Raw genomic sequence first — 13,062 nt, 5'->3', positions numbered from 1 at the left:
AAGTGAGAAAGCCACATGTTGTAGCCTACAGAAGCACAGCCTGATGCATTTTTATCTGTCTGTATCTAGCTCTAGCCATTGTTTTCATGGTGGTGGTGGTGTGGTGCGAATGGTGCTGGTCTGGATTCTGGCTTTGGTTTTGACAAGTAGGGTTTATTCAAGTATGCAGACTTCCATCCTCCCTTGCTCACTTGCCTGCTTTTGACCTCATGATGTCACTGACGACAGAAAATTAATTCAATATCTTGCAAAAGCACAATTCTAATGTCATTTTCTCATTCGCAATAATAAAAAGACAGTCCCTCAAAAGTTGTTGGGGCTAGGCTGACAGCTGAAACTATATGTTTTTTTCTCCCTGGAGGTGGGGCCAGGAGGCGGGGCGAGGCCAGAAGCACAAGTGGAGGACGGGAGTGTGCATATTGGAATGCAAACGTAGACTAAGCTCATTCGATTTACCATCCACGTCTGCATGCGCATGCAGACAGCAATGCACTCTGGATGAAAATGCTGCATGATGGTTACATTTCCTGTACAACTTACTAAATTTTAGGGTAACACTAGAATAATGGATGCAAAAAAGCATTATAAAGACTTAATGAATAATTAACTATTGATGAACAAAACATTAACAAACGTTTGTAAATGACTAGGAAATGTAAACAAATGCTTGTAAATGACTAGGAAATGCTATGTTAATATTTTATATTCATCAAACATTTACAAGTTGCTTGTAAATGAATAGAATTCTCTGTTATAACATGTGTAAAATCTTGCAGATATCATTTGTAGATATCTTATGAAGCATTAATAAAGCTTAGTTAATAATAAAAACATGTGTTAATGTTTTATTCATCATTAGTTAATTATTTACTGAGTCTTTACTAAGGAACATTATTATAAAGTGTTACCAATTTCAGTCATGTTGCATCAACGAGGTGACATGTCACATGGTCTCAAACTATCGAGGGATGAATGCGACTGTAGTCGGATCTTGGAACCCCTGCAGTTGCTTATCCCTGTCGATGCTCATCTGCAGACTGACTCCGAGGTCACGCTCCCATGAACTGTGGTCAACAACCCACTCACGTGTGTATATGAGTCTTGTCTCACACCCCTACACAGGTTTGCACTGCCAAGGAGAGATAAATATATAGGAGGGCTTACTGACGTCATAACAGCATAGTACGAAATGATGGCGAGGAGAGTACGGAAATGTTATTCGTCTTCTACGGTCAGTATTGAAAGCATCAGGGAAGCATGCAATGCCACTTCCACGAGGGTCGGACTGTGGAACAGGTCATAGGACAACGTGAATGTTTGTCATTACCCCCAGCACTTACTGTTGACCAACAGCTGCAGTTAATTTGGCCACAAATTATCCATCATGGTGTCGCCCCCACTGACCATGCGCAAGAGAGTAGGGAAATTGTATCCATTGCACCCACTGACCAATGACCATGCGCAAGGGAGTTCATTTTCCATCCACTCGTGTCCTCAGGCAACGCCCCCGTACTACATCGTGGCCAATGCATTTCCCCCCGCGAGATTGTTCTTCACGCTGTCCTATGACCTGTTCCACACTCCAACCCTCGTGGAAGTGTCATTGCATGCTTCCCTGATGCTTCCAATACTGACCGTAGAAGAATAAAAAAAATTCCGTACTCCCCTCGCTATCATTTCGTACTACGCTGTTATGACATGAGTAAGCCCTCTTGTCTCAAGCCTCTTTGCCTCCAACTGAGTGCAGGAGGGCTAGCAGGGCTCCGCCCTACTGGTGACGCAACGCCGGTAGTGATCTGAAGTCTATGAAAATCAGGCAACAGGAGGGCAGGGCTGTAGTAGCCTGTAGTAGCTGTCACCCCTTATACATGGGTTCACCGTGTTTATAAACACGATGTTGTGAGGAGGGGCAAGACACTGCAGCAAACCACATGAGCTAATTTTTTGACCGACAGTGGTTTCCAACAATCAGAGGTTGAGTTGTGCTCAGGTAGTATCGTGCAGCCAGGAGAAAACAAACATTTAGAACCCAACCCAGTGCTAAGTTTCAGGAAAAAAACTCTGTAAGTCATTGCTCAGTTTTGTAGAGTTTTTTGTACCTTTTAATTGGAATGATTTGAGTAGTGTAGGAAAGACAAGCATAACAAAGCATGCTTAGAACGAGACATGTCTAACAGTATGTTTCTTTGAATGTGCCGTATGGGTGTGTGGGCCTGTGGGCCTCTGCATGTGTGTTTCTCAGCTTACGTGCGTGTAATAAATTATACACTACTCTACTCTTCTCTAGTTCTTGCTCTGCTGCTGCCCTCTGCTGGATACAGGCAGTACTACTGACTTTATTTGCAGGCAGGAGTCAGGACACAGGTTACAGCTCACCCTGCTACAAGTGGTCAGAGGTGGAACGTAAAGTACGTGGAAGTAATTTTTTCTGGAATTTGTACTTACTTGAGTAAAAATAAAAATGCAGACTTTTACTTTTACTCAGTTACAATTTTTGGCAATTACTTGTACTTTCTACTCCTTCCATTTCAAGAAGACTTTGTTACTAGTTACATTTATCCTAGGTTTTCCTGTTGTGTTTCGTGGACATTTGAGTAGCCTCGGCTGCGGGCAGGGAGGTGGGACCAGGCCCCTCTTTCAAACTGACACGCAGACAGAAAAGATATTTTAAAAAACATTAACAGGACTCCATAGTCATGTTCAAATAGAACCGAAAATCGTTGCAGAAGCTTTTTCCTATTGGATCAAGCAGGCAGACATACTTGTACTTTTGTACTCAAAAAGTACATTTAAAAGTTAAAAGTTAGTACTTGTGACTTTTACATTTTTGGTGTACAACTTTTACTTTCACTCGAGTAATTTTTTCACAGGGTTCTTCTACTACTACTACTTTTACTTAATTACACAACTTCAGTACTTCTTCCACATCTACAAGTGGTCGTTATCTGATCTCCCGTCCTCTCTTCTTGCATAAGCACAACTTTTTGGGGACTTTTACCCATTCAACATCCCTATTGGAAATGAGAAAATGTCCTTTGAATTGTGATTTTGGTGAAATATTGAGTAATAGTTTGCTATACCTATTTTGCCTTCAAACATGGGATTTACAGTACATTGGGCTTTATTTTTATTTTTAAAACTATAATGAACACTGTTAGACATTTTTACAACTATTTCAAACTATCAATGCTTTCACAATCTGCAGAGAATCAACACCTTTACAAACAAATTCCTTGCTTATACCGAAAATGAATTAATGTATCAAATGTATGCTGGAGAATTTGTTTTGGTTGAGTGAATTGGCCTCGAGTTGCACGTTTCAAGGAAATACAGAATGACAATAGCAAGAGTTTGAAAGCAAATAGTAGGTTTTATTAAAAGCACTGTTAACACATTTTGTATGTGAATATGAAGATGATTTGTCAAAAGTTCAACAAAGGATTAAACGGTGTAATGATTTCCCTAAAGGCGTTACCCAAACCTTTTAATACAATGAGGGGGACCACTAGTACTGTTTAGACTAATATTAATGTGTGGAGTCAGTTCTTCACACCTCAATGAGGAGAGCAGCAGGTTGGAGACAGTAGATGTTCCCAGAGGACACGCACACACAGGGCCGGATTAATGCACAGGCTAGATATGGCTGCAGCCTAGGGGCCCCCACCTTCCAGGGGGGCCCCGATTGGTCAAAAGCGAAGAGTTATTGAATTATGACAAGAGACTATATTGAAAAATTCATCTGTCATGTTGAGTAGAGTTGGTGGACATCTTTATCCTTAATTCCTAGCATGTAATTATGACTGTCTATGTACATTTGCTACAGAATTTACTTGCCGGGGGGGCCCACAGCAACCTGTAGCCTAGGGGCCCCAGGTCATCTTAATCCGGCCCTGAGCGCGCACACACACCACTCTACCACTATTATTCTATACACACCATTAGAAAGAGAAATTAAACACAAAGTGTAATTTATACACAGTTTTAACACAAAGTCAAATACATTCATGCCATTAAAATGTCAATTTGGCCTGTAAGGCTTCACTAATTCCTGACCCTGGACTGGTGGTCTTGACTGTTATGACATTATGGACAATTCCTTCCAATTTATGGAGTCCTTATTATGCTATGTGTTGTTGTATGTTGTTATATATTGTATATAATATGAAATTGTGGAGCTTTTATATACAAACCAAGTAGGGAGTCCTTATGTTATGTTGTTGTTGTTGTATGTCGTTGTATATTTTATATAATATGAAATTGTGGTGCTTTTATATGCAAACCAAGTAATGTGGTATTGCAGTCTTAGTAGTAATTGGTGTTTCTTATTTATTCATTTTCAATGGAGTTTTAGTTGCCACAACGCCACTCATGCCATTTTAACATCTGCTGCCATCCAACTTCAAAGACCACAATGGAAATAAGCCCTTGGGCTTTATTGTGTAATCCTAGTATGTGGTGTGGTTTGCTTGAAACTAAATCATGTATTTGCTTTTATTCAAGAACTTAGACTGTCAAATAAAGTCAATCAATCAATCAAAACAATTAAAAAGGACTCATACAGTACAATATGACAACAGCACAACACAGGTCTTACATTAGTGCACTCGCACACACACAAACACACATACAGTACACACATATGCAAGAAAACAACCACACACACACACACACACACACACACACACACACACACACACACACACACACACACACACACACACACACACACACACACACACACACACACTCAAACACACACACACACACACACACACACACACACACACACACACACACACACACACACACACACACACACACACACACACACACAGCTCAATTTGTCTATTTGTGCTGCTCTACATTTATAGAGGTCTTCACTGGAAGCATCCTCAGAGGACAGGCACTACACGCAATATTAAAATATGGAAACATTCTCTCAGTGAAAGTGTGGGTGAAGGTGTGTAAATGTGTGTTATTATCGGGGTCAGAGAATGACAGCTTTCCTCTGTCCCAGTCCAGCTGCACTCTGATCCTCTGGGGTTTCTTCTTCACTGTGAGGATAGTGTCGGGCTGTGGTGGGGCATGTGATCTATATTTACCATAATAATAACACACACACCACCGCCCACTCAAGGATATGAAGTCTCCCTTCCTCTGGAGAGACTCTGTCATCACACCCACATTCCACCATGGGTTGTCCCCAACATCCACATCCCAGCAGTGTGTCCCTGAGTTAAAGCCCTCAGAGCCCAGGAGACAGCAATACTCATCAAATCTCTCTGGGTTATCAGGCAGCTGCTGTTCCTCATCACCAAGCCTCACACTGGTCAGATCCTCAGACAGGATCAGTTTTGGGTGTGCAGTGTTGGGGTCCAGAGTAACAGGAGCTGCAGAGAGGAAGAAAACACACATGAGCAGAACACTAAAGGCACGTTCAGGACGACATAGAACTGTGCTGGTGTCCGTTCCTGCACCCGATCTCGAACCGAAAGTCTGAACGTGCGGAACCGGAAAATAGGTTTGCGATGTGAACCGAAAAACACTTGGTTTTTCCTCTGCGTACCATGACAACAATGTGAATGTCAGCAGGTTTATCTAAAATGGTCACATACAGAACAGTGCAGAACCCGGTATGACCGTGTTTGTGTGTGTTGTGGGGAAGGGGGAGGGGCATGCCTGATGAGGCGTGTGTGTGTGTGTGTGTGTGTGTGTGTGTGTGTGTGTGTGTGTGTGTGTGTGTGTGTGTGTGTGTGTGTGTGTGTGTGTGTGTGTGTGTGTGTGTGTGTGTGTGTGTGTGTGTGTGTACTACTTACTGAATTGAACAATCTCCTGCATTTTCTCCCAGACTCTGAACTTCAAGTTGCCCAAGTGCTTTGCCACATTGATCAGAGCTCCCAAAAGCTTAGCTGGATCCTGTAGTGTGCACTGGGCTCTGGAATAACATTCAGGAGTCAGTGCTGCTGTGTGGGTTTGGGTTCAGAACCACAGACAAGAGAGAGACAGGAGGCATGTCACTCACCTTTTCACTGTGCTCTTGTAGTTCTGGAAATAAATAGAATATTGTTAAAACCACCTTGTTTTGCATTTGTTTATTTTATTCATTTTGTGAATTGTATTCATCAATACCATGCTTTTCAACACTCTGTACCACATATTTAAGCAGACAAGTAATGACATAGATACAAGTGTATTCTGTGTTATCCTGTAATATGTCTGTGAAGCTATCTTTTCATTTCCTTTTAATAACAGCTCTGTTCACCACATTAACTGATGGACAAACAAAGAGTGAAAAGGTTACTGGTAATATCTGTTGGGAGATTCAGATAGAAAAGATACTGTATGCTTTTACAATATAGGCCATCTAATTGTATACCTGTTTAAACATGTCAAAAGCACTGATTCTAATGCAATAGTTTCATACAAGTGTGTCTGATTCATCACAAACAACAACAACAAATATGACGCACGGACTCACACACAGCCGGACAACCCAAGGTGCCTACCTACCGGCAGGCGAAAGCACAATTATAATCTCATTGTCTAGACGGAGTGTAACCTACCTGCAGGAAAGTGACATCATCAGCTTCCATCTCCTCTTCTATGGCTCTGATTGATCCTGAAAGAGATGAGATCTCTCTGCTCAGCTTTTCAATCTTCTCCTTCATCATCTGACTCTTCTGCTCCTCTTCCTCCCTCAGTGCAGATATCCTGGCTGCCTCTTCATCTCGTAGAAACTGGTGAAGCTTCTCAAACTCCTCCTTGATCTGCTTCTCAGTGGTATGGACCTGAGTCTACAAACATAAGCATATAACAATAACACAACACAAATGAATGTCATATTTACTCAAGTACATTTGTAATAAATCTCCAACCCTCAAATGAATGTCTTTCTCTGAAACATGTCTCACCTTAATGTGAGCTGCAGTTTGGTCACAGATGAGTTTAACTTCTTCTAATGTCTTCAGTTTCTCTTGTAAAGGCTGCAATTTGATCTTGAGCTCTTCCTGAAATGAATGATCATTATTTAGGCCACAATATCAAAACAATAATCACTAAATTAATAAAGGAGTTAGGCATCATTTACACTACTAGATTCTCACCTTGTGTTCGAGTGCTGCTTCATCTATGGGACTGAAGTTGTGACTTTTATGTTTCTTTGAGTCCCTGCAAACCAAACACACTGTTTCTTTATCGTCCAGACAGAAGAGCTTGAGTTTTTCACGGTGCTGACTGCAGATCATCTCAGATCCTACTGAAGCTCTCTGACTCCTCTCTTGTAAGTAGGTCTCACACAAGTTTCTTAACGCCATGTTTGGGACATCAACGTTTTTTGAGCATTTCCTCCTGCAGTAGGGACATTCTTTGGATCCCTTCCCCTCCCAGAACTGCTGCAGACAGGCCTTACATGCACTGTGAGCACACGTCAGTATGACAGGATCCTTGTAGATGTCACAGCACACAGGACAGGTAAGATCTTCTTCAAGCTTTGATGCCATTGTTTGCTTCACGAAATAAAACAAAAACACATTGATTTCTATTCCATTAGATTCATCTGCATTGTCTGCATTGATAAAACAGAAATTCATTGCCATGGATAGCCTACAGCATTCCATTAGATTCAACTACGTACAGTATGTGTGCCTGCGTGCGTGCCTGTGTGTGTGCGTGTGTGTTGCAATACAGGTAGATGAGTGCATGTTATTAACCTAATTTATCATACAGATGATACAAATTCAAAAAATGGGAACTCATCTCTTTCACCAAATATGATATCAGATGTGGCAAAAACAATGTAAGAAAGCTCCACAATTTAAAAATCAAACTTTGAGTACTTATGAAACACCAGCACCTGACATCTGTTGCACCTCATTTACTTCCACTTTTGATTTAGTGGAATAACACACACTCTCAAAGCTTTAAGGCTATTTTAATACAAAGCATCCCCAGTTACTTCTGAAAGTAGTTCAACATAAGAACAATAACTTAATCAAACTTTAATCAAAAGAGTCACATACCTGTTCAAGTGTTGCCAGGAAAAATAGCTACCGTCTGTATACTAGTCTCTCTCAACTTCCTCATCTCCAATGAAGGGGAGGGAGAAGGAGATGCAAAGAGGGAGGGACTCTGAGAATCGGAAGCAGGTAGGTTAGCAAATCCCTCAAAAGAATTGTTGTCTCCTCCTCTAATGTCACTGCAGATCAGGTCAAGGTGTAAAAAGGAACATGTCAAGTCAGTCTATTCAGTCAGTGCACATACAGAGAGAAAGAGAGTAACAGAGAAAGTCCTCCTGCCAACTGGATTTACAGTACAAACATGGGATGGGTTCCATTGCACCAATGTCTCTGAGATCACAGGAGAAAAACTTGTTGGTAAGGCGTGCTACAAAAAAAATGAAGTGAAGCAGGTTTTACCTGTATAGGGTAACTGTGGTTTAAGATGATGTGACACACCTTCCTGAGCCAAACACAAGACAAAGCTGCTCTCAGATTTTTTTTTGTGACAATTTTTTTTGTCCCCATATTGTGCTCTGGTGCATATGGCATGCTTGGAGGGCACTACAGGGTATAGAGATTGACGTAGACTCTGTGCTTTAAAGTGGAAGTTGGCTACTTGTATTTACCTTGAGCTGTCATGAGATTCTGAAAGTAGTAGGCTATGAAAATCACTGTTAAATGTGCACTGTACTGTGTAATATTTTTAGTAGTTTATTTAAATTTCATACTTCACAAATATTACCTCTTTCATAAGCACTTACACTTAGGCCTACCACCACCATCAAACTCTAAGTATTCATTAGGAAAACTGCACGTTTCATACATGAAAAGGGGGATGTCCGCCATTTTGAATTTCCAGCAATATATATTTTTAGCTACAAACCCTACAGTACTTTGGTCATACTAGTGAATATTAGTTTATTACTTAGTAATTGGCAATAAGCAGCTCAGTTTCAATGAGCAGTATAGTTACAATACCTATACTGTAACTCTGGCCACCATCTGACACCCTGAGTGCATTCCAATATGCGACCTTGCGTCCTCCACTTGTGCTTGTGGCCTCGCCCCGCCTCCTGGCCCCTCCTCTGTGGAGAAAACAATTATGTTTCCCCGCTGTCAGCCTAACCACAACAATTTTTGGGGGACTAGTTTGCAAATGAGAAAATTACTTTACAATTGAGCTTTTGCGAGATATTGAAATATAATGCTGTTGTTAGTGATGTCATCACGACATATTACTTCCTGGTACGAGGCCACAAGCTCAAGTGGAGGACGCAAGGTCGCATATTGGAATGCAGCCCCTAACCGCTTACTCATGACCTCCTTGAAAATGTTGGTCACCGCCTATACCTTGCGGTATAATCCACTGTTGGTTAGTTCATCCATTCTCTCTCCCCTTCTCTCTCTCTCTCTCTCTTTCTCTCTCTCTCTCTCCATGCGTGTGCCTGTGTGTGTGTTTCAACTAATGACCAAAAGATGGCAGCATATTGCAATAGGCAAATATCTATTTACACACACACACACACACACACACACACACACACACACACACACACACACAGACACACACACACACACATGCACACACAAACTTGAGAAACGAAACCGAAGTGAAACAAAACATCTGTCTTCCACCAAATACAAGATGTGTAAGCAATACATATTTGAATTAGGGGTGGGCATAGATTAATTTTTTTAATCTAGATTAATCTCACTGTAATTATAAAATTAATCTAGATTAATCTAGATTAATCTATATCAAAATGGCTCATTCAGAATAGGCACGCTAGCGAAATAATGCCGGAAAAAAAACCTGGGGGTTTCTTAAGACAGATGGCGCATTAGACCAGAGCTCATCTTTTTGTTCCAAAATGCATCTCATCTTCAAAAAATGGTTATGTTGATACTTGGTGATGAAAAAAATCACTGCAATATGTGTAAAGTGTGTCCAATATGTTAGGAAGTATTTACAGTTATAAAATACTGAAATTTCAAAATGAACAGCGCCATAAGTTGTAGAGGCAAATACAGATAAATCTATCAAACATTTAGGCTATTTAAACAAAATTACCTCAACAACAATTCAGCATTTCTAATGGAGAGAGAGAGAGAGAGAGAGAGAGAGAGAGAGAGAGAGAGAGAGAGAGAGAGAGAGAGAGAGAGAGAATCTGCCACTGACTAGTAAAAAGAGCAGCGGCTCCTTTAAGAGAGGGAGGAGCTCTGCGCGCAGTAGCAGTAGGCAGAGCAGCCCTCAGCAGAGCCAGGCTACTGGCTATCTAGAACCTGCAGCACTGGCACACGGCGGTGGTCTAAACCTGACAGTTTTCAGAGTTAGAACGCCAGAGCAGTTACAACTCGAAATGAATTCAGTTTGCAAAAAAATAAATCAAGCGCGACAACCGCGAGAATTATTACCGTTTGACATGAGCATATCTCACTGAGTCGCAAATGTGCGCGATTGCAACACAAACATTCAGTGAGAGTAGATATTGACAGTTTCAGTTTGACAATCTTCAAAATGCACATCACACACGGAATGTTTGGCAAATATGGCACAGGCAAGATTTCTGGAAGTTGTTTAGGCAATGTGTTCCATGCAATGCGTGAGGAAATGTAAGCTATGTCGGGCTGGTTGCCTCCTCATACACAATAATGTCTCTCTATGCTTCACCTCAAACAATAACGTCTCTTTAGTCTACCACTTATGAAAAAGCACTCAAACAACACCTACCACGGCAGAGGGATTAATGTTTTCAGCATGCAAACACTTCATATTTAGTAGGTCTGCTGAAGCAACAGGTGGAGAGGAGAAACGACTGGAGCGCAGTCTGAACGTGTCAATTAAACGCTATGGTGACGTGTATACCCAAACTCCAAACCTATATATTTGAGAATAGATTAACGTGCGATATTTTCTTTGTCGCGCGATAAGAGTCTCACATTATTGCAGCACGTTAACTCCAATAACGGCCCACCGCTAATTTTTATAGACCATTAAGTGTTCAGTGATACAGTTCACACAATACAAATAGAAAGCATACTGATAGGGAAAAATCTAACAATGAAAAGTCTCTATAGTGGGGGATTGAAAATAAGTCTATGCTGTAATACTTGGAGAATGTCTTGAGTTCTCCTGGTGTAGCGTGCCAGAAACAGTTAAGGGGTTGCCAGGTACAGTACAGCGTTGCCAATTGGGCTGCTTAGGGTTGCCGTGTGAGGGGTAAAAATGGATTTAGGAGAAAAACCCGCCTGGCCAGGTAATGTACTCTAACACAGTGTTTCCCAACCAGGGGTATGTGTACCACTGGGGGTACGTGTTAGCCTAGCGCAGCCAGGGCGTCTAGATTTGTAGGCTAGGTACGTGTACCACTAGGGGTACGCGAGCACACTGCAGGGGGTACTTGGAAAAAAAATATTTTAACAAATATATGGAGCTTAGTTACATTGGGGTGGAGAAAGCGATATAGAACTTGACTTAGGGGGTATTCATGGCACAACGAAAAGGCTTGGGGGTACACAAGACTAAAAAGGTTGGGAAACATTGCTCTAACAGATGCTCGGAGACTAACTGCAGTTGTCCCCTTAATGTGCCCCCCCCCCTTCTCATTCCGACACAAAATACCAGGCTCACACAAGCAGTACAGTATACCCTACCTTTTTTTTTAAACTATACACAACTTTTTAAACCTCAAAATTTAAGGGCCCTAGTATCATGCCCTAATAGAAAACAGAGCCATAATTGGCTACTGTATATGTCAATTACAACATCACAGTTCACAAGCACACTGCACAAAAATGTGCAAGGTTCAGACCTGGAAAACGAGCTGAATTGAAGAATGACAGTGAACCAAAAAGCTGGGAATGGTCAGAGGTTCTGAAAACAAGTTGAGCTGTAAGCAACTGGATAACTTCTTGGAGGCGCTTCCTTGAGGAGCTTTATCAGTTTCTGGTCCATAAGGAAATCGCAATTGTTATTTAGGCCCATCTCTGAAAACAGGAGAGTGGGAACCTAGCCAGACTGTGCCCTCCTAGTGACGCAACACCTTCAGTGTTGCTTCTAGTCAGGCCAAGAGCAAGACAAATATCGTTTCTGAGTTCCCCCCCAAAAACTGGAGTTCCTCCCACTTTGTTGGGAAGCAAACAACCATTAGCAAACTAAGGGAGGTGGGTCAACCATACCATTTGGGAAATGTTAATTGTTGTGCTCTTGGTCAGACCAAGTCTCGAAGAGAGTTGAAAGTCAATGATAATCAGGCTAGTGGGAACCTGTACCTGCATGTCTTACCTCTAGATTCCTGCAGGTGGTGCAATTGACTCATCTTCCACAGAGCTCTGCTCTTACATCACTTCCATACAATATTCCAACAGCACCACGAGGGTGCGGGGGCGGGGCCCAGCGGGAAATGCCCGCTATGCCAGATGGCCAGTCCAGCCCTGGCAGGGCCACTGATGGTGTTGGCCAGGCCCTGGACAAGTTACAGTGAGGGATGTATCTCCTGTCTCTCTCATCTTCCCCATTATGTCATTACTATTCTAAATAAGTATGTGGCACAGTGTGTTGGAAAGCATGGTCATGATGAATGCAATTCACAAAATGAATAAAATAGATACATGCAAAACAAGGTGGTTTAACAACATTCGATTTCTTTCCAGAACTACAAGAGCACAGTGAAAAGGTGAGTGATGTGCCTCCTGTCTCTCTCTTGTCTGTGGTTCTGAACCCAAACCCACAGCAGCACTGACTCCTGAATGTTATTCCAGAGCCCAGTGCACACTGCAGAATCCAGAGAAGCTTTCAGGAGCTCTGATCAATGTGGCAAAGCACCTGGGCAACTTGAAGTTCAGAGTCTGGGAGAAAATGCAGGAGATTGTTCGATTCATTGAGAGCACACACACGCGCACACACACACACACACGCACATGCACGCACACACACACACACACACACACACACACACACACACACACACACACACACACACACACACACACACACACACACACACACACACACACACACACAAACACACACAAATACCAGAATAAAATAGAACAGAATAGACTT

At 41.9% G+C, this 13,062-nt stretch overlaps 1 protein-coding gene across 1 annotated transcript; it reads right to left on the bottom strand.

Annotated features, from left to right (window-relative positions):
• Positions 1-4,845: 4,845 nt before the first annotated feature.
• Positions 4,846-7,508, bottom strand: LOC134436051 (zinc-binding protein A33-like). The gene is made up of 6 exons (XM_063185078.1): positions 7,104-7,508; positions 6,912-7,007; positions 6,564-6,794; positions 6,023-6,045; positions 5,817-5,935; positions 4,846-5,390 (listed from the first exon to the last, which is right to left on the bottom strand). Exons 1-6 carry the CDS (start codon positions 7,497-7,499, stop codon positions 4,846-4,848), a joined length of 1,410 nt encoding a protein of 469 aa, XP_063041148.1. The 5' UTR covers positions 7,500-7,508.
• Between the last annotated feature and the right edge of the window lie 5,554 nt (positions 7,509-13,062).

Source organism: Engraulis encrasicolus, chromosome 20, assembly GCF_034702125.1.
Source record: "Engraulis encrasicolus isolate BLACKSEA-1 chromosome 20, IST_EnEncr_1.0, whole genome shotgun sequence".
Lineage (NCBI taxonomy): Eukaryota > Metazoa > Chordata > Actinopteri > Clupeiformes > Engraulidae > Engraulis > Engraulis encrasicolus.
This window is presented reverse-complemented; position numbering and strand designations above follow the sequence as displayed.

Bases quoted from the DNA above. Each gene is read 5' to 3' on its own strand.
- LOC134436051 (XM_063185078.1), bottom strand. From the start codon at position 7,499: ATGGCATCAAAGCTTGAAGAAGATCTTACCTGTCCTGTGTGCTGTGAC. The intron at 7,008-7,103 runs GTGAGAATCTAG...CATTCATTTCAG, and splicing joins AAGCAGCACTCGAACACAAG to GAAGAGCTCAAGATCAAATT. The intron at 6,046-6,563 runs GTAGGTTACACT...ATTTATTTCCAG, and splicing joins ATGATGTCACTTTCCTGCAG to AACTACAAGAGCACAGTGAA.